Source organism: Cinclus cinclus, chromosome 26 (assembly GCF_963662255.1).
Source record: "Cinclus cinclus chromosome 26, bCinCin1.1, whole genome shotgun sequence".
In the NCBI taxonomy this organism is placed as follows: domain Eukaryota; kingdom Metazoa; phylum Chordata; class Aves; order Passeriformes; family Cinclidae; genus Cinclus; species Cinclus cinclus.
In genome coordinates this window covers 5,235,853-5,257,366 of record NC_085071.1, presented here as the reverse complement: position 1 = coordinate 5,257,366, position 21,514 = coordinate 5,235,853, and the positions used below count along the sequence as shown (strand labels likewise).

The 21,514-nt window shown below is 56.8% G+C and overlaps 1 protein-coding gene across 1 annotated transcript; it reads left to right on the top strand.

Annotated features, from left to right (window-relative positions):
* Positions 1-15,616: 15,616 nt before the first annotated feature.
* RIMS3 (regulating synaptic membrane exocytosis 3) lies at positions 15,617-21,144 on the top strand. The gene is made up of 6 exons (XM_062509290.1): positions 15,617-15,836; positions 18,605-18,746; positions 18,821-18,933; positions 19,945-20,046; positions 20,149-20,288; positions 20,932-21,144. The coding sequence occupies exons 1-6, from the start codon at positions 15,617-15,619 to the stop codon at positions 21,142-21,144; spliced, it is 930 nt and encodes a 309-aa protein (XP_062365274.1).
* Positions 21,145-21,514: the final 370 nt, after the last annotated feature.

The window sequence follows — 21,514 nt, the reverse complement described above, 5'->3', positions numbered from 1 at the left end:
GGAGAGATCTCGGGGCCGACCGTGCCTTGAGGGGCAGCCAAACTCTGGCTCTGACACAGACATGCCCTGCTCTGACACTGATGTAAACGCTTGTGTGGGGAGCCTTCCAATATTCTGCTTTATATATATTAAAATTATATATTAAAATTAAAAAAGAAATCAGCAAGAATGCTGCGATATTTTCCAAGCTGGTTTGCTTCTCTGTCAAGTTTGTAATAAATTGGGTGGTAAATAAATCTGTTAGAGATGTTGGATAAAAATGCTTAGGGTATGCTGTGAACTTTTCTCCACGCCAGGATTTGGCATTTTTGTGGAATTTTTTTTAAAATAGGAGTTCGTTTGAAATGGAATTTAAATACATGCAGTGTTCCTGAGCTGACTCACTCCCAGAGTCCCATTATGTAGCTTAACTCTATCTGCCCACAAAAGAAGAGAAAGAACTACTTTACATATCTGGGAGACCATAGAGTTCTGATTGTTCACATTGTGGGAGAAAAAAATATTCCTGAAATCGACTTAAATAGATAAAGGAATTAAAGATTCTTTTTTTCTCTGAGTGGAGAATCAAGGCAGCTGATAATAAGAAAAAAAAACCCAAAAAGCAGCCCCAAAGGGAGGGAAAGCAAGGCTGCCTTGACATCCCCTCAAATCCATCAGTTCTGGAACAATATCCAGTGGGAATAATGAGGAAAATTAGTGAGAGGATTTTTATTTTTATGGGAAGTGGATTTTAATTCCTTTTAAGTTTTTCCTTGAAGCCACGGAGGGCTGGAGCTGTTGCCTCATTCCCTGTCCCTCTGGGAATTGCCATCTCCTTTCCTGCAGGGATCCCATCCCAAAGACCCTCCAGGATCCCTTCCTCTGTGACAGTTTCATCCTGTGGATCCTCACAATTCCATGGAGGAACCCAAGGAATTTATTCCCACCCCTGGATGGGTGTGTGTTATACATGGTAGGAGTCTCAGGAATCTCTGGAACTCTGCTTTTATGGATTGATTAATTAACAGAGCAGTAAAGTCGTTTTCTATTGGTATTTCTTGCATTTCCAACGGAATTTTTTTGCCTTTCCTCACATCCATTTCACAGCCACTCCTCTCCACCGGGATATCCCTGGCAGTGCAATCCCAAGGATCATCCAGGGACATTCCAGTGAATCCTGGCTGAGCTGCTCCCTCAGCACAGGAGGGTTTTCTCCTGCCAAAGTCTGTGCCCTGCTCCCGCCAGCTCTCCCAATTCCCAGCTTTCCTGGCTCCAGGACACACCGAGGGGTGACTCATGCTGCCTCAGGATTTTTCCTGTGAAAAAATTCCCTTTTCCTTAGGAGCGACTCCATCTTTTTGCCTCCTCATCGTCCTTCTCGTGGCCCAATTTGCAACCTGGCCAAGTTTCTTTTTTTAATATAGTTTTTAATATCATTGTTCAGGTTATAAAAATAAATCCCTTGAAATATTGTTTGGGATGAGAAAGGAAAGTGGGATCCCACAGGGCTGCTGCACTTCCAGTCACCCTTCCCAAAATTGATGGCTGGGTCTGCCCTGCCAGAGGACAAAATCCCATTCCCTGCAAGCATAGGGATTTGGGATTTATGGTTTTTGTGGAAGAAATGGAGGAAATGGGACAAATTTCTGTGTCCTCTGTGGGTTGGGAGCTCGGCTGCCCCAGAGGCTCTGTGCTGGTACTGGAGTGGGAAATGCCTTACAGCAAAATTCCTGAAGTTTTATTGGAAGTCTTGAGACTGAGGGCACTTGCAAGGCAGCCAAGAGAAATAAAAGTCGGGATCGTGGAGTAGTTTGGGTTGGAAGGACATTCAGGATCCTCCAGTTCCACCTCCTGCCTCGGGCAGGGACACTTCCCACTATCCCAGGGTGCTCCAACCTGGAATTGAACACTTCCCAGGATGGGGCAGCCACAATTTCCCTGGGAAATCCATTCCCTACCCTCCCAGCTGCTCCAGTTTGTGGTTATATATTTTTTTTAAATTACTTTATTTTAATTCCTGAATTTCTGAGCTGTTTCCTTCTGTTTCAGCACCGAGGCCAATGATCCCTGCCCACAGCTCCCTGGAAAACGCCTCATTTATTAATTAATTACCCAGCACTGCTGCTGCTGCCAGGCCCAGCTGTCGGGGCACCCAGCTTGGATCCAGCCCCTCTCCAGGGATTTCTGGACAATCCCTCCTTCCTCCTCCTCCTCCTCCTCCTCCTCCTCCTCCTCTTCTCCCCGGATCCTTTAGAGCGGCTCCGTTTCCTCCCCACCTGCTCCCTTTTCCAGCAGCAATGGATCCATTGTCTGGAGCTGCTCAGCTTTTCCCACAGGGATTGCAGCTCCACAGAGCTCCCTGTCAGCCTGCCCGGAACGTGGAGGAGCCAAGGAAAACAAGAAACAAGGGGAGGGGAAAAGAAAAAAAAAAAAAACGGAGAAAATGATTTTGCAGGAATTTGGTGGTGCTTTGATGAGTTTGGACTCTCCCAGCACCTTCCACCTGCTCACGCCATCCCTCCCACACTTCCCACTGCACCCCAGACTTGGATTTGGGAGCCATGGATTCGTTTGGCACCAAGGAAAATCAGCTCAGAGCAGCAGGGACAAGGCTGGCCCTTCCCAGCTCAGCCCCCGCCATCCCCCAGGATTCCCGTTCCAGCAGGACTCTGGATTTATCCCAAACAAGCTGTTGCTTTGGGGCAATAATCCACAGGCACAGGAAAACCTGGATATAAATTCATTCTGGACATGGACACGCTGCTTTATGGATCTGCAGGAAAAAAGGGGCCATTTAGGGCCAGATTTTGGGAGCCCCTCCTTTGTGCCACATCCCACCTGGTGCCTGTCCTAGCTGGGATGATCCATATGATATTTAAGGATATTTAGGAATATATCTATACCTGGACACTGATTTTATTTTTAAACCTTCTGCTTTGAAATTAAACACCTGAGGAAATAATTTGACCATTGGGTGTTGCCGAAGGATTCCTTGGAAGCCCAAAATTCCTGAGGAATGATCCAGGGTCAACTCCAGGCTTGTGGGTCCCCCTTTTGTGCTCAGGTTTGAACCTGTGTCCCAGGAAATGTTACCTTTTCTGATCCAGATGGGAATTCCCAAAGGAATCTTGCTCTTCCTCATTGTCCCAGCCTTCATTTCCTAAGGAAGAGCCGACAGAAATCAGGGAAACCCCCCAAAACTCTAGGATCAGCACTGGGAGCTGAGGTGCTCAGCCTGGTGCTGACTGGGAGGCCTCATTCCCAATATTCCCGCTTTGCTGGCAGTGGGGAGAGGATTTCCCAGGAAAGCACCTCTTGCCCAGTTCAACCCCCTAGCCGCCCCAGTATCCCACTGGTGAGCACTGATGACTCGATTGCTCCTGCCAGGAGATTTTCCAGCGTCTCCACACAGCTCCTGCACCTGCCAGAAGTGGGACAGAGCCTCCAGCAGGGAAGGAGCTGACCCAGCTCCAGCAGCTCATCCCACTGGGCACTTCCAGAGGGTGCAGAGCTCATCCCAGAGCCAGGGCAGGGCCTGGCACCTTCCCAGGGCAGGGTTATTCCAGGGAATCCCCACTGGGAATTCCAGCCCCTTTACATAACCCTTCTCCAGGTGCAGCTTCTCCTTCCCTGAATTCAACTCCAGAACCTCCAGAGTAGCCTCAGAGCCTCTAGGACAGCCCCAAAATCTCCTGGGAAGTTCCAGGATATCCCAGAGCAGCTCCAGGATCCTCCTGGGAAGCCTTAGTCCTCTGGAAATCTCTAGCATCCTCCTGGAAATCCCCAAAATCTCCTGGAAAGCCTCAGGATGCCCCAGGACAGCTCCAGGATTCTCCAGAGCAGCTCCAAGACCCTTGGGGGAAGCCCCAGAATTCCTTGGGCAGCCCCAGCACAGCTTAGGATCCTTCTGGAAAATCTCAGTCCTCTGGAAAACTCCAGGACATTCTTGGGAATCCCCAGCACCTTCCTGGAAAGCCCCAGGATGTCCCAGGACAGCTCCAGGACCCTCCTGGGAAGCCTCAGCCCTCTGGAAAACTCCAGGACACTCCTGGGAAACCCCAAAATCTCCTGGGAAGCCCCAGGAGAAACTCCAGGACTTCCCAGAGCAGCCCCAGGATCCCCCCAGGAAGAACCCAAACCCCCCAACAACCCCAGAGCCCCGACATTCCCACCCTTTCCCTGTGTCTCCATCCCCATCCCCTCTGTCCAGCAGCAGCAGGAATCCATCCACGGGCAGTTTTCCACCCTATCCCAGGGAAGGGCAGCACGTGGCACCCACGGGGTGGGGAGGTGCAGATCCTGGGGTCACCCTCACAGGGTGACGCCTCTCCCGGGCTCCCCCACGTCCAGCAGGATCATCCCTATCCCCAGCCCCGGGAATCCTCTTAGGGGAGTTTTAGCGGGATAATCGCGTTAAGCCGCCCCGGTGGTGCCAGCACAAACCCAAAAGGGAAAAGGAGAAGCTGCCAAGGAGCCGGCAAAGCCAAGCTCCTTAAGGAATTAAGAGACATCGGAGATGGGAGAGCTCTGATGGGATCTCAGAGCCTTGGGGTTTGTCCATCCAGGGAAGCAGTTCCCGGGAAATTGGTGCCACACAGCGCCAGCCTGGAATCTGCAGCACCAAAGCTTTCCCAGTGTGAAAGGTTGGTGATGCCAGAAAAAACAAAGGAAGCAAAAAACTTCCAATGGAACTGAGAACTCCATTGCTGTGAGGCTTCCTATCATCAAAAAGCAGCTGGGGAAAAAAAACCCTTCAGAGAATCTTTTAGGGATGTTGTTTTCATTATCTCTTCCCCCCCAACAATATGTTTCCAGGAGCGGCAGTTCCTCCACAAAGCTGGAAATTTCATGGAATAGACTTCCCTGCTGGGAGAATTCCGGCTGGTTTTCCAAACTCTTCCTCACCAAGGCCCCTCTGGACAACCTCCCTCCTCCTTGAGTTTGTTTATATGCTTTGAATCCCATTAGGAAACCATCTCCCTCCTTCAGCGCTGGTTTATCCAAGTTTCCATATTTAGTTCTTTCTGCTATTCCTGTTCCTGAACCAGCTTTCCTGCCGGGACCTGCTGCATCCCAGTTTTTCCCTCCAGCAGCTGCCACGGGGGGGAATCATCCCACATCCTCCCTACACTGATGGATGCTTGCACTCACTGACCCACCCCGATCCCAAATCTCTCCCCAGGCCCTAAACCCGGGATTGGGAACTCCGGGTGGTTCCGTGCAGCCCGAGGTGCTGTCCATGGGATGGAGAACTGGGAATTGCAGGATTTTAGGGAGGGACAGAGTTAAAGGCGGTGAAGGAGGGTTTCCTCCTGGCACGTGGCTCCATGTCAGCCGGCAGAGGCATCGCAGGGAAAGCGCCGGAGGAATTCACCGGGAGCAGGGAGACGCTGCTTAGAGGGAAATCGGTGTTTGGATCCCGGCAGCCAAGGTGAGTCCAAGGGCAGCGCTGGAATCGCCGCCTCTCCGCCCAAACGTCCTCCTTGTGCAGGATCCAGGGCGCTGGGGTGTCCCCATGGTGTCCCCGTTCCCCCCGGGGGCTCCAGCGGGATCGGAGCTGCGAGGTTTGTGCATTCCCAAAGCCCAGGCTGAGCGGGATCAGCCCGGAGCCTCGAGAGGTCCCGGGGGGCTGGCTGGGGACTCTTGGGAACCGGGTGACAGCAGGGGGGTCGGCAGCTGCTCTTGGGGTCCAGCTGTGACACAAGGGGCAGGTGGCAGCTCCAGAGTCCAACTGGTGCCTGGAAGGTCCAGCTGGAGGGTCTGGAGCTCCAGTTGGGGGTGTGGGGTCCAGCTTTGGGGTCTGTTCAATGGGTGTAGGGTCCAGTTGTTGGGTGTAGGGTCCAACTGAAGGCTCTTGGGGTCTCATTGATGGGTGTAGGGTCTGGCTGGGGACTCTTTGGGTCCAATTCATGGTTGTAGGGTTCAACCTGAGGCTTTTGGGGTCCAGCTGATGGGTGTAGGGTCCAACTGGAAGCTCTTGGGATCCCACTGATGGGTGCAGGGTCCAGCTGAAGGCTCTTGGGGTTCAAGTGATGGCTGTAGGGTCTGTTTGAAGGGTGCAGGCACTATCTGGTACCTCTCAGGGTTCAATTGCTGTGTGTAGGCTCTAGGTGGTGCCTCTTGGGGTTCAATTTCTGGGTGTAGGATCTTTCTGGTACCTCTTGGGGTTCAATTTCTGGGTACAGGCTCCAGCTGGTGGCTCCCAAGCTCTGATTAGTGGGTCCAGACACCAGCTGAAGGCTGTAGGGTCCAACTGAAGTTTTTGGGGTCCAGCTGCTGTGTATAGAACCCACCTGAAGGCTGTAGGGTCCAACTGGAAGCTCCTGGGAACCTGCTGCTGCTTCCATCATCCTTTAGGATCCACCTGATGGCTGCACGGTCCTGCCGCTTCCTTTTGGGGTCCGACCGCAGCTCCCGGGCCAATTCCTCCTGGGGTCCCGGTCCCTCGGGGGGTCCCGGTCCCTCTCCGCTCCTCCCGGACCGTCGGGGCCGGGCCCGGGGCTCCCCCGCCCGCCGCTCCCAGCAGCCCGCCGGGGCCGGGGGAGGAGCGGGCACGGGCGGCGGCGGCGGCAGCAGCGGTGAGTGCCCGCGGGGTGCGGCGCTCCGAGCGCCCGGGACAGCGGCGACAACCCCGGGTCCCCTCGGCAACCGGAGCGAGCGGTGCCGCACCTGCCCCGGAGCATCCCCGACCGGCGGCGGGGGAACGGGGAAGGTGAATTTGGGGATGCCCGGCGCGGCTGCGGTAGCGGGGAGCAGCGGGATGCGCGCTCCGGGAGCTCCGGGAGGAGGGATGGAGGGAGAGGAGGGGTCTGGAGCCCCGTGGGGAAAACGCCGGTGGTTCCCCCGTGCCCCACGGCTGCCGGCGAGGCGCGCTCGGCACCCTTAAATCTTCTCTCAGGCTTTGAGGAGGGATGCGAACCCCCCAAAAATCATCGCTGCGCCGAAGACCGGGGAGATGCGGCCTCGCTGCCCCCGTTCCCGAGGGTTCCCCGGGCCGGTTTCCCGGAGCCTTTCCCGGTGCGGGGCGGGCAGCGCTTCCCGGCCGGCGGCTCGGCACCGGGAGCGCCTTCCCGTGCCATCCATCATCCCGCTGAAAGCTCGTTGACGTCAACCCCGTCCCGTGCACGCCGGTCCCAGCGTCGGGAAAACCGGGATAGAGACCGGGAAAAGCGGGGAGGGTCCTGGGGAGGGTCTGTCCCCAGGGCGTCGCACCGGGCTCAGCTCGTCCCGGGCTTCCCGGTGGTGCCTCCAGCCTGCGATTTGTGCGTGGATTTTCTTCCTCGATTCAGTCTCCTCCACCCGCCGTGGGGTTTGGGGCAGGTGCTGGGGTCGGTTCTGGAGGGAAAATTGGTAAGGAAGGGGTGAGGAAGAATGAGACGGTGCCCTGGATGGGCAGAGCTCCCGTGCCGCTCCCCTCGTGCCACAGCCAGGGGGACAAGTGGGGACAGCCCCAGGCCAGTGTGGGCATCACCCTGGCACCTCAACGGGCACAGGCCTGGCTCGCCACAGGGTCCCCTCTGTGCCCCAAAACGGTCCCCAGGGCCATGGCATGGGAGCTGGCATCGAGCTGCAGGGTGGCACCCATGGGACGTGGTGGTGTGAGGGGCTCTGTGGTGGGCAGTGCCCATTCCCGGGGGTCTGGGACCCACGGGAAAGGGGTTTCCAAGGCTGAATCCCATCCTTGGGTGCCCAGGGAACATCCCGGGGCTGTGCTGCTTGTTTTGGTTGTGAGCTGGGGCTGGGAGGCTGCGAATCCTCTGGGAGCACGGGATGGGCTTTGCTGTCAGGCACAGGAGCTTGGGGTTGTTCCTCCACCACAGGACAAGGCAGCGCCTGCCCTGGCTGATCCCTCTGGCTGCTCCCAAACCAGCCCTGCCTCATCCCCCAGCCATTCCTAAACCACTGCTGTTTTCATCCCCTGGCTGTTCCCAATCCATCCCTGTTTTCATCCCCTGACTGTTCCCAAACTGTCTCTGTTTTCATCCGCTGGCCATTCCCAAACCATCCCAGATTTCATCCCCCAGACATTCCCAAACCATCCCTGGTTTCATCCCCCAGCCATTCCCAAACCATCCCTGGTTTTATTCCCTGGCTGCTCCCAGTCCATCCCTGGTTTCATCCCCTGATCATTCCCAATCCATCTCTGGTTTCATTCCCTGGCTGCTCCCAATCCATCCCTGGTTTCATTCCCTGGCTGCTCCCAATCCATCCCTGGTTTCATTCCCTGATCATTCCCAATCCATCCCTGGTTTCATCCCCTGATCATTCCCAATCCATCCCTGGTTTCATTCCCTGGCTGCTCCCAATCCATCCCTGGTTTCATTCCCTGGCTGCTCCCAATCCATCCCTGGTTTCATTCCCTGATCATTCCCAATCCATCCCTGGTTTCATCCCCTGATCATTCCCAATCCATCCCTGGTTTCATTCCCTGGCTGCTCCCAATCCATCCCTGGTTTCATCCCCTGATCATTCCCAATCCATCCCTGGTTTCATTCCCTGGCTGCTCCAAATCCATCCCTGGTTTCATTCCCTGGCTGCTCCCAATCCATCCCTGCCTGATCCCCCTGCTGCTCTCCTCTCCAGCCCCAGTTCTCCGTGTGCTCGTTTCTTCCTGCACCAACACCTCCCCAAGGCCACTCCTGCTGTGCTCACACCTCTCTCGCTCTGTTCCATCTCCGACATCCCTTTGTGAGGCCAAACTCCTGCCACCTCCCACATTCCCAGTGCTCCAGCCTCTCGGTTTGTCCCCATTCCAGCCTTTGTGGGACAGGGACGCAGGGTGACATTGCAGCATCTTGGGCTGCTTGGCCCCAAATCTGGGGGTGAATCTTCTCCATTCCATCCCCCCTGAGCTGCTCTCATCCCTGGAGCTCAGCTCTCCGTGGGCAGCCCTTTGGGAAGCCACTCACAGATACAAAATGCAGTTTAAGGCGAAGAAAATCCCTAATTTTCCTGCTGATTAAAACCGGAGCTGTGTGGCAGCAGCTCTTGGCGTGCCTGTCAAGGCATTTCAAATGTTTTGTCACCACATCTCCACGAGCAGGGTGAGAACCTCGGTTAGGAATTATTGGGGAGGGATTGACAGCCTCGCTCCTCCCGCTGCCTGCCGGGATCAGGAGCTGCTTCCCTGCCCTGGAATGCTCTCCTGGGAGCCTCTCCAGGCTCCTCATCCTTTCCACAGCCAAAAAAAAATCTCCTGGAGATAGAAATTTCACCCTGGAAATCGGGAATTGTGCAGATTTTAGTTGTTGGATGGTGAAGCAATACCAGAGCTTTTGGCCTCACCTTCTCACCAGTGCTCCGGGGAGCAGCACCTTGCTGGGATCATCCCGTGTCCCTCCATCCCATCCTCCCGCTCTTCCAGGGATGCAGGAGCCGCTGCCACCCCCGGGGAGCCTCCCCAGCTCCCCGTGCCACAGCCAGGGGTGTTTGCCGCAGGCTCTGCCCCCTCCTGGCATCGCTCCGGCTCCCACAACTCTTCCCAAGTTTTCTGCTGATCCCTGAAGAAGCTCGTGAATAATTGTGCAGCCTTAGCAGTTAAAAAAGCAACTTTTTCTGCAAACAAAGCTGCTCACCCCCGACTCCTGCTGGGCTCGGGAGCCAGCTGGGATCTGCGGGATGGATACAGCCAGGCAGGGAATGTCAGACCCAGCCAGGCTGTTGGCACATCCCGCTGCTGGACGTGTATTTAGGGGTGTGGGTGGGTTCGGTGACCCATCCTGGGGCTGGTGGCTTGTCCCAGGAAACCCCAGGAGCACTGGGCAGGTGCCAGTGGTGGAACCTGGAGGGATTTCAGAATCTGGAGCCCCTGGAAGGCACAGGGATATTTTCCAGTGTGTAATGGGGAGGATGAGGAGGGTCTGCTAGGTGCTGGTGGAAGGAAATCAAATGTTCCCTGCTGGTAGGAACAGCAGAAAGCCGGAGCTGAGAGCAGCCCTTCCCCTGGAGGAAGCAGCTCCATGAAATATTGATGGGATTCACACACAGCAGCCGAGCCGCGCGAGCTGCATTGCAGAGCTCGGAGCCGAGCAGCCGGAAAGGCAGCGGCAGCTGGGAACGGGAAAAACTCCTCTCCACATTCCCTCCGTGCCAGGGAGATCGGCCCCAGCCCTGGCACGGCCCTGCCAGCCCTCGGTGCCGCCTGGACAAGGGTTGGGAGCTGAGCGGGGCGATCCCATTCCAAACCCCATCCCAGGGCTGGATTCTTGCATCCCCGTGGAGCTGCCCCAGTTTTTGGGGCCACACGGCTGCAGTGTCCCACTGCCCACAGTGGCTGCTCGGTGCCAGCTCCTGCGTGTCCCCATTGCCAGCTGCTCATGGTGGCCACAACCAGCACCGAGGTGCCACCAGAGCGGATCATCCACGCTCTGTCCCGGAATATCTCCAGGATGAGTTGGACCATGAGGAATGCCTGGTGCTTGCCGCAGTGTCCCCGTGGCTCTGGTGGCCAGTTGGGCTCGGCGGGTGCTGGCTGTCCCCCAGCCTGGCCCTGCCGGGTGGCTTTTGCTCCTCGGATTCCTTGATGTTGCCAAGGAAACGCTGGGATTCAGCACAGATCTGATTTAACTGGGCGCAGACGTCACGCAGAGACACGGGGGACAGGGACAGTGTGGTTAGGGTGTGGACTCTGGTGTCCTGCAGCCCCCTCCCCGCTGGACGTGGATGTCCTGGAATTCCACACCTGTCCCAGTTTCCCAGTGGATGATGGGCACGAAGTGGGTGCAGGAGGATGCTGCAGGTGCTCTGGGATGGATCCTTCTGGAGCTGTGGCGTCTGGAGATGGACACATCCTTTGGGAATGGGGATGGGAATTGCCGTGACCGAGGTGTGTTTGGACACAGTGGGATTCAGGATGATTCCCATGGGACATTTCTCCTGTGTCACTACTGCCTGGAGACTCCATGCTGGGCTGTGGCTCCCAGTCTGGATCCCACGTGCAGGAGCAGATGGAAGCATGGAGAGCACCTGGAGCAGCCCCAGCTGCTTCCAGGCTGGAGGAATGCCATCCCACAAGAGCCATTCCCGGGTTTCTGGAAGAGCTGAGCCCCTGGGGACATCCCTGGTCACTGTCACCACCATCCCATCAGACCTTGAGCTCTCCACCCACACCACGGCCACCAACACTTCCCATCCTGATGGAAAACCAGTCCAGGCTTCCATCCCAGCCCCTGCCCTTTGGAAAACCATCCTGACCAGAGCCATCCTGTGGGATTTGCTCCAGGGCCTTCCTCCTCTTCTTCCTCCTCCCTAAGCCTCACTCGTCCAACAGCCAGGCCTTTTTCCAGAGGCAGCAGCTGCTCCTGTGGGATCCCTGAGCACAGCCTCATCCAAACTTCCCAACTTTTCCAAGAAATGGAGCACATTTAGACCCATTCTTTAATTTCAAGCCAATGCAGCAGCAATAATGCTGCACCTGCAGCAAACTGCAGGCAGGACAGAATTTTGCTAACCTGCCTGAGCCAGGAGAAGCTCAATTCCAGAACCTGGAGTTCCTCCCAAATTCCCAGCTCACGTGCACCCAATTATACCCCTTGTTGGGCAATTAAAATTATACAAGCACCTGCCCATCAAAGCTGAAGCAATTAATTAGAATGAAATACTTTTAGGGGAAATAAGCCTTGCCTTATTCCCAAATTCTTGAAGGAGCACATGCACGGGAGCTGGGATGTTGCAGCTTGTTCTGGTGTGTTGTTGCCCAGGACTGGCAGGGCCTCGGGGTGGCAGCTCTGGCAACCTTTTTATTAGTCCCAAAAAATCTGATTTTAGGACCTACCTGCTCCAGACATCCACAGTTTTCAATGCTCTCCCTCCAGGCTCGAGGCAGCCCCAGCACAGGGACAAGAAGAAACTCCTGCCCCACTGCTGGGGGTTTCCAGCCCCATTTTATCCTGGGAACAACCCACCTTGATGGTTTTGAGGGAGAAAACAGCTCCCAAAATCCCTCTGCCTCCTTCCCTGGCAAGGCAGCATTCCCACCCCCACCATGCTTATTTAGTGCCTTCCTCCTCCTCCTGCTTTCCCACCTGTGTGGGGGCACCTGCGGGGCTTCTCCCTCCTTCTCCAGAGCTTTTCCCAAAGCATCCATTTTCCCCATCAATATTTTGCCCCTCATTCCTGTTTCTGTGGTGTATTTGGGGCCAGCACTGCCTCGCAGCCCCAGGTTGTTCCTTCCTCCACCTGCAGCCCCTGGCACTGTGCTGTCCCCGGGATCCATCCCCACCTTGGGGTCACCTGTGACCCCCTGCCCTGCCTCGAGCCCCACTTTTCCCAGCCCTGCCATCCCCATGGCACCTGGATCTATCTGTAGGGATGGAGGGTGGGGAGGGGGTCACCAACTCCCTGAATCCCAGCTCAGGGATGCTCCCAGCACATCCCACCCCGCTGGACCACTGTGCCCCTGCTCGGGGCTGGGAGAACTGGGTCAGCCGTGTAACCATGGAGATGCTGAGGGAGATGCTGAAGCAGCGCCAGCACAGCCCCGGCTCTCCAGAACCCTGGAAAGATTCACCCGCCCCGGCACCCTCCGGATCCGGCCGGGATGGGGCTGGGAAGCTGAACTGAGCCTCCTCCTCCTCCCGGCGCAGCTCCGGTAAGGCACCTCCATCTCCTCTTTGCTTTTAATTTTTTTTTTTGGGGGGGGAGGGGGGGTACCACGAGCGGGGAGGAGCAGAGCTCGGCCAAACGCAACAGGGATCCCGTTTTTTGTGCTCATCCATCGGAGCCAGGCGCTGGGAGATGCTCCAGCCATGACACGGCTCCCGGCGGTGCCCGGGGGCTCCGTGCATCCCTCGGGATCGGGGTTTGGCTCGCTGGGGAATTTCCCGGGGCTGCCTGTGGTGGTTGTTTCCCGCAAGGACGGGGTGTGCTGGCGGTAAACGCTGCGGGGGCTGCGGCGCTGCCCCGGGAGCTCGGGAACGCGTTCCCATGGCAGGGCAGGAGGGGGCTTGGATGCGGCGTCACGGTGGATTGCTCCGAGCATCGCGGTGGTTTGGGATACAGGGAATAAATACATGGATAGGGGAAGGGGGAAATGTGTGTTCGAAGGGAAAACTGATTCCCCCTGCACTGCCGGGAAGGGGGAGCTGGGGCTGAGGGGGCTGTGGTGACATCGAGGGGGTTGTGGTGACATCGAGGGGGCTGTGGTGGCATCGAGGGGGCTGTGGTGACATCGAGGGGGCTGTGGTGGCATCGAGGGGGCTGTGGCCATGCCAAGGATGCTGTGGTGGCATCGGGGTGCTGTGGCCATGCTGAGGACACTATGGTGGTGGCAAGGAAGCTGTGGCCATGCCAAGGGTGCTGTAGTGGCACCAAGGATGATGCTGTGGTGACACTGAGGATGCTCTGGTGACACTGAGGATGCTGTGGTGACACTGATGCTCTGGTGACACTGAGGATGCTGTGGTGATACTGAGGATGCTCTGGTGACACTGATGCTCTGGTGACACTGAGGATGCTGTGGTGATACTGAGGATGCTCTGGTGACACTGATGCTCTGGTGACACTGAGGATGCTGTGGTGATACTGAGGATGCTCTGGTGACACTGATGCTCTGGTGACACTGAGGATGCTGTGGTGATACTGAGGATGCTCTGGTGACACTGATGCTCTGGTGACACTGAGGATGCTGTGGCCCTGCCAAGGATTCTGTAGCCATGCCAAGGCTGGCTCAGCTGTGACAGCCACAGGCTCCAGCACTCAAACCCATTCTCCAACCCAGCTCATCTCAGCACCAGGCACCCCCTGAACCTTCCACCCAGCACCTGCTCCAGGCAGAAACAGATTGTGCAGAGAGATAAGGAATAAAATCATGGGCAAGGGAAAGCAAATCCTCCCTTCGGGCTGAGGAACGAGCTCCGCTTCCTTTGCGGCGGATTATCCCTGTGTGTGTTGCATTGGAAATGATCCCATTAGCGCTGTGCTCTCCTGATCTAATTTGCTCCCAGCAGAGCCTGGTGGAGCCTGGCTGGAGCGGCGAGTGGGGAGCAGCAACAGGAGCCTCTTGTGTGCTCCTGGCCCTGCAGGGTCGGGTTGTTCTGGGCATTTCTCACCTGGAACGTGGAGGGGCCAGGGCTGGGCCTGGCTGAGCTCTCGTGCAGAGGGGTTTGTGCTTGTTCAGGTACAGCCTAAGCCAGGTTTGCTGGTGGGGAAACTGAGGCATGGGTACACCGCGTGTTTGGATGGGAAGTGTTTGGGATCCGTTCCCTGTGTCAGGTGCACCCTGAGGGAAAACTCAGAGATTGCAGCAGGTTTGGAGCCCGAGAGTGGTGGGTGGCTTTGGAAGGTGTCACCCCAAAGGTCCCCCCAAGGCAGTGGATCCATCCTGACCCCTCCTCGAGGAGATGCTGGACGTTGGAGCTGTGATGGGGCAGCCCTGGAGCTGGGATGCACCTGGTGCCAGTGGCTCCATCCCTCTGGAATGGAGCTCACCCCCCACCAAGAGCTTTATCCCAGAGGATCCATCCCTCCAGAGCTGGGGGTCAGTGCTGAGCCCCCCCCGGGCACAAGAAGTGCTGGGAAGGCTGCGGGCCAATGCCTGGGCAGAGCCAGGAGAGGAAAACCCAGTCAGGAGGCAGCTCATTAATGATATTAATGACTAATCACCCACTCACCCCTGGAATTGATAAATCCACGAGTTCAGCGGTGCTGGAGCTGATCCCACAGCTCCTGCCAGGTCTCATCCACGATTCCCATCAGCTCTCATCCCAGCTGTGGCTGCTGTGGAGCAGCAGAGCCCCCGCCCTGCCCCACTCCCCATCCCGCAGCCTCCCCGTGCTCGTGTCCATCCCTCTCTCCTGAAAGGGAAACATTTTTCCAGGCGCTGCCTCCATCCATTATCACAAAGTGGCTTCACTTGGCCTGCAGTTAATAACCCACCTTTCCCTGGAAGATGGATGCTCCACCCTGCTGGAGTTTAAAGATTCATGGGCCAGGGAGGGCGGCAGGGCCGTGTGGGAGGTCTGGCATCCACCCCTGGTACTCCTGGTGCTCCTGGCCCCCCCAGCACTGTCTGCTCCAGGGATTCCCATCCCAGGCTGGAATCACCTGGATGCGGTTTGGAGAAGGGGGACGTGCAGGGAAAACTTCTCTGGATGGGATTTTGGATGTCCTCAGGGGTGGATGGGGCTGTAGCCAAGGATGTACCTCATCCCTGGCTGGGCAGGTTGGTGACACTCAGAGCCTTCTGCCCATCCAGGTGTCTCCTGGATGCTGGGAGTGTCCAAGTCCTGCAGGGAGCTGAGGCAGGGCTGGATATTCACCCCAGGGGTTCTGACCCCTTCCTGCTGCTCCTACAGGTGGGGAAAAATCTTAGAATGTACTGAGATGACACAAGGATCATCCAGTCCAACCCCTGGCCCTGCACAGACACCCCCAAAACCCCAACCCTGTGCATCGCTGAGAGTTGTGTCCAAATATCCCTTGAGATCTTGGGGCCGTACCCATTCCCTGGGGAACACGGGCAGTTCCCAACCCTCTGGGTGAAAAAACCCTTTCCCTGATTCCCACCCCTCAGTAAACTCCTACCACCTGAATTTCCTGGATTTGCCAACACTTTGATGCCACCACCCATCCCCAACTTGTCCCCGCAGCTGATCCCGGGCAGCAGAGCCGGTGCCGGTGCCCGGCGGGCGCGCTGACCATGTTCAACGGGGATGCCAGCTCCTCATCCTCCAGGAATGTGGTGCGCAGCTCCAGCATCAGCGGCGAGATGTACAACCTGGAGAAGAGCGCGCGCGGCAGCGCCGACTCCGTCACCGTCACCGCCAGCAAGAAGCGACGCTCCAGCCTGGGCGCCAAGATGGTGGCGATCGTGGGGTTGTCCCAGTGGAGCAAGAGCACCCTGCAGCTCAACCAGACGGGTGAGAGGCCACCCCGATCCCCATCTTGGGGTTTGAGGTGGCCGCCGCTCGTGATTTGGTTGCCCGCGCGCGATGGAGGCGATTAAAGGTGGTGGCAGAGAAATGGCGGCCGGAAAGGGCGGCCATAAAAACGACACCGTGAAAGCGACGCCACGGAAATGGCAGATAGAGAAAAACTTACACCCGAAAAATAGCACCCAGAAAACTGCACCCCCCCAAAAAAATGGCAGCTAAGAAAACGACGCCCCAAAAATAGCAGCTAAAAAAAGCTACACCCCAAAAATGGCAGCTAAAAAAACGACACCTCAAAAATGGCACCTAAAAAACGACACTCCAAAAACGGCACCTGAAAAACGACACCCCCAAAAAATGGCAGCTAAAAAACGACGCCCCAAAAATGACACCTAAAAAAACACCCCAAAAATGGCACCTGAAAAACGACACCCCAAAAAATGGCAGCTAAAAAAACTACACCCAAAAATGACAGCACAAAAGCTACACCCCAAAAATGGCGCTTAAAAAACTACACCCAAAAATGAAACCACAAAAATGGCAACTCAAAATGACACCCAAAAAAAGACGTAAAAAAAATGACAGCACAAAAACGGCAGCTGAAAAAACGACACCCAAAAATGACAGCACAAAAATGACACCCCCAAAAATGGCACCTAAAAAATGACACCCAAAAATGAAACCACAAAAATGGCACCTAAAAATGTTGCCTAAAAACTACACCCGAAAAAATTACACACAAAAATGACACCGCAAAAATTACACCCCAAAAACGGCACTTGAAAGTGACACCCAAGAAAAATGACACCTAAAAATGAAACCCCCTAAAAATATACACCTGAAAAAGGACACCTAAAAAAACCCGACACCTAAAAAATGACAATCCAAAAGAATACACCTAAAAAATTACACTGAATAAAGCTGCCTAAAAAAAATCGCATTTTAACCCTCCTGGCACTTCTCCAGGTGCCAGGTTTGCAGGTGAGGATGTCGCTGGAGCTCTGCACAATCTCAGGGTCCCCTTCACCAGTAACTCCCAGTCCCATCTTCGGGCAGGAGCTCGGAGAAAGAACTTCCCCAAACTTCTGGGAAATATTTAAATACCAAGCTCCTTTTAGTGCAGCCTTTCCCCCTGGTTGTTGCTTTTTATCCTGCTCCTTGCTGCCCTTCCATGATTTGGGAAAGGAATTCGGAGACCTCCAGCCATCCGAGGTGGCTCTGAAGGGGTTAAATTTATCCCAAAAAACAGAAATTCACCTGGAATGGCAGGACCGGGATGCTCCAGTCCAGGGAACCGGGCAAACCCTCGCGTGGGGACAGCCCCGAGCGAGCGGGACAGAGCTGGCGATGTCACCGCACACACATGGTGACACAGCAGGGCCCGGGGACAGTGCCAGGGGTGGCCGCTGGTGCCACCCTCCTCCTCCTCCTGCTGCCATCTGCCACCGCAGGGGACACGTGGTGGGGAGGGGAGGTGGGGGAAAGGGGACATCAGGCGGTGTTGGGGCTGCGCCCGCACCTGTGGCATTGTGGGTTCCTGTCCCTTCTGCTATGGGGACAGGGACGTGGAGATTTTGGAGGCCAAGGGGACATCGGGCAGTTTTGGGGTCGTGCCCACACCTGAGGGTTGCTGTCCCCTCCATCATGGGGACAGGGGGGGTTTGGAGGACGAGCAGGGTGGATAAAAGGGACATCAGGAGCGTTGGGGCTGTGACACTGAGGGTTGTTGTCCCCTCTGGAATGGGGACAGGGGCATGGTGATTTTGGAGGCCAAGGGGACATCGGGCAGTTTTGGGGTCGTGCCCACACCCGAGGATTGCTGTCCCCTCGTGGGAGACACGGGGACAGGGATTTTGGAGGACAAGGGGATGAAGGGGACATGGGGACCGTTGAGACTGACACTGTAGATTGCTGTCCCCTCTGGCACAGGGACAGGGGCACAGGGGGTTTTGGAGGCCAAGGGGTGGAGGAAGGGGACACTGAGCAGCTTTGGGACCGTGCCCACACCCGAGGGTTGCTGTCCCCTCCATCGTGGGGACAGGGGCACACGGAGGGCAGATAAAGAGGACATCAGGAGCACTGGGGCTGTGGCATTGCGTGTTCCTGTCCCCTCTGGCACGGGGACAATGCACGGAGCCAGCACCTGTGGGATGAGTGGGGCAGGTCTCAGTTGCAGGGGGGACTCTGAGCCGTCTGAAGCCACGGCGACATTGGGACAGAGCGAGGCTGTAGCAAGTGGAGTGGGGACACGGGGACATTGGGGACACGGGGACATGGGGACATTGGGGACATGGGGACATTGGGGACAGGGGGACATTGGGGACACGGGGACATTGGGGACATGGGGACACGGGGACATGGGGACACGGGGACATTGGGGACACGGGGACATTGGGGACATGGGGACACGGGGACATTGGGGACATGGGGACACGGGGACATTGGGACATTGGGGACACGGGGACATTGGGGACATTGGGGACACGGGGACATTGGGGACACGGGGACAATGGGGACACGGGGACATTGGGGACACGGGGACATTGGGGACATTGGGGACACGGGGACATTGGGGACACGGGGACATGGGGACACGGAGCCAACCCGTCGGTCCCCTCTCCTTCTCCCGCACCGCGATGCATCTGTGCATCCCCTTGGGAACTGACCCAGGCGCGCAACTCCCTGGGAATGATGGAAAGCAGGGAAGGGCTGGAGTGGGGGGCAGGAACTGGAGCTGATCCCGTCTCCAATTCCAGAGGGAGGCCCCAAAAAGCTTCGCAGCACCATCCGCAGGAGCACCGAGACCGGCATCGCCGTGGAGATGAGGACCAGGGTGACCCGGCAGGGCAGCCGGGAATCCACGGACGGCAGCACCAACAGCAACAGCTCGGACGGCACGTAAGGAACGGGACAGGGGTCAGGAACGGCGCCGGGATGGGCACAGAAGGATGCTCCATGAAAATCCTTTGCAGGTTCATCTTCCCCACCACGCGGCTGGGAGCAGAGAGCCAGTTCAGCGATTTCCTGGACGGGCTGGGGCCGGGTCAGCTCGTGGGGCGGCAGACCCTGGCAACCCCCCCGATGGGTGAGCAGGGACAGAGCCCAGGGAGGCTCTGGAGGGAGGGAAGGACGGGAAAGGGGCCGTGTGTCCCTTCCCAAGGCTCCATCCCAGCACATCCCGGTCCGGGAATGCTCTGCCCTATACAGGGGAGCGTGCAGGGCATCTCTGAGAAGCAGCAGCTCTGCCTTTCCCAGGGGTTTCCTTTTCGAGCATCCTGGAACCAAACCCCACCTTTTGTCCCGCTTTTCCCTTTGAAATCCCAAATGGGGATCAAAAGTTGCACCCTAAGTGTGAATTCCCAGCCAGCAGCAGCGTGTCCCCAGCTGGGGACACACCACAAGGTGATCCTGATCCTGTTGGGAATGGGAAGAGCTGCCCAGTGTCCCCTGTCCTGTCCCTGTGGCACTGGGAGCTGGTCCTGAACAAATCCCAGCGGAAGGGAAGGGAAGGGAAGGGAAGAGAAGGGAAGGGAAGGGAAGGGAAGGGAAGGGAAGGGAAGGGAAGGGAAGGGAAGGGAAGGGAAGGGAAGGGAAGGGAAGGGAAGGGAAGGGAAGGGAAGGGAAGGGAAGGGAAGGGAAAAAAGAAGGGGGTAAAGAAGGGGGTAAAGAAGGGGAAAAAGAAGGGGAAAAAGAAGGGGAAAAAGGGAAAGGGAAAATGGGAATGGGGAAAGGGAAGGGACCCTCAGAGTTCCTGACCCCTGATCCCTCCTGTCCCAGCCTCTCATTTTCCTGGGGAATCACCCAGCCAAGGCCCAGCCTGGGTAAATCCCAGCCTTATTCCCATCAGGAGGGATAAAACCCCAGTGAGAGGGATGGAGCCCATGGGGAGGAGCAGCTCCCACCTCCATCTCTCCTCGCTGCTCAATCCAAGCCCCTTCCCATCCACCGAGCCCCTGATTCCCAACAAATCAGACATCCAGCTGGGTGTGAGCATGGGGGTGCCCAGCTCCCTAATTCCCACGGGTGATGAGGACACGGGGCTGTGGCTGTCCCCAGGGGGAGGTGACCATCCCTGAAGGCGTGTCCCCCCTTGCAGGTGACGTCCACGTGGGCATGGCTGACCGCAACGGGCAGCTGGAGGTGGACGTGATCCAGGCCAGGGGACTCATCCCAAAAATGGGCTCCAAGTGCATCCCTGGTAGGGCACTGTGGAGGGAGGGGGCTGGGGATGGAGGTGCCGTGCTGGGATCATCTCAGGATGCTGCTCCATGGCCCTGTTTGTCCCCGTTCCCCACGGCAGCCACCTATGTGAAGGTTTACCTGCTGGAGAACGGCGTCTGCCTGGCCAAGAAGAAGACCAAGGTGGTGAAGAAAACCTGCGACCCCTCGTACCAGCAACCCCTGCTCTTTGAGGAGAGTCCCCAGGGCAAAGTCCTGCAGGTGGGCAGGGACACCTTCCCCTACCCCAGGTGGCTCTGAGCTCCATCCAGCTTTTCCTTGGACACTGCCAGGGGTGGGACAGACACAGCTTCTCTGGGCTGGGATGTCCTCCTTGGAGCTGGAATGTCCTGCCTGGGGTTAGGATGTTCTTCTCAAGGTCTAGGATGTCCTCCTTGGAGCTGGGATGTCCTCCTCGGGGTTGGGATGCTGTCCCTGAGGTTTGGGATGTTCTCAAGGTCTGGAATGCACTGCTTAGGGTTGGGATGTTCTCCTCGAGGTTTGAGATGTTCTTCTCAAGGTCTGGAATGATCTCCTTGAGGTTAGGATGCTCTCCTTGAGGTTGGGAATGCTCTTCTCAAGGTTGGAATGTTTTCCTTGATGTCTGGAATGCTCTGCTTGGGGTTGGGATGCTCTCCTCGAGTTTGGGATGCTCTCCTCGAGTTTGGGATGTCCCATTTGGAATCTGGAATGCCCTGTGCCAGGACCTCCCCACCCTCACAGGGTGAGGGGAGCAAGGCCAGGGATCCCCAGAACCCTTCCCACATCCCTCAGACTTTCCCAACCCTGACCCCAGCGGGGTTTTTCCATCTGGGCACCATTTCCCCTGGAATTCCCAGCTCCGTGCCCCCTTCCCTGCCCACAGGTGATCGTCTGGGGCGATTACGGGCGCATGGACCACAAGTGCTTCATGGGGATGGCCCAGATCATCCTGGAGGAGCTGGATCTCTCCAGCGCCGTCTCGGGCTGGTACAAACTCTTCCCGACCTCCTCCCTGGCCGACTCCAGCATCGGACCCCTGACCCGCCGCCTCTCCCAGTCCTCCCTGGAGAGCTCCACCAGCCCCTCCTGCCCGTAAAAGGCTGGGATTAGGAAGGAGACATCCAAGGAGACCTTGCAGAACTGATCGTGGAGAGCTGTAAATATCCTTCTTTTTTTTTTTCCCCCTTTTTTTTTTTTTTTAATTTTCAATCTCCTTCCTCCCCCACCAAAAAAAAAAGAAATCTGCCCTCGATGCTCTCCCCAGGAAGGGAGAGAGAGCGAGGGCTGGGTGTGAGGCAGGGGAGAAGGAGAGGCAAAAATTCCCTCTGAAGGCTGCGACTGCCAACGATCCCAGACTGTTCCCAGACCTCGTCCTGGAAGCTCCCAGCTTTTCTCCCAACCCTGCTGGGAGCAGCTCAGCCTGGCTGAGGACGAGGCTCCTTTTTCCTCCCATTCCCTTTTCCCTG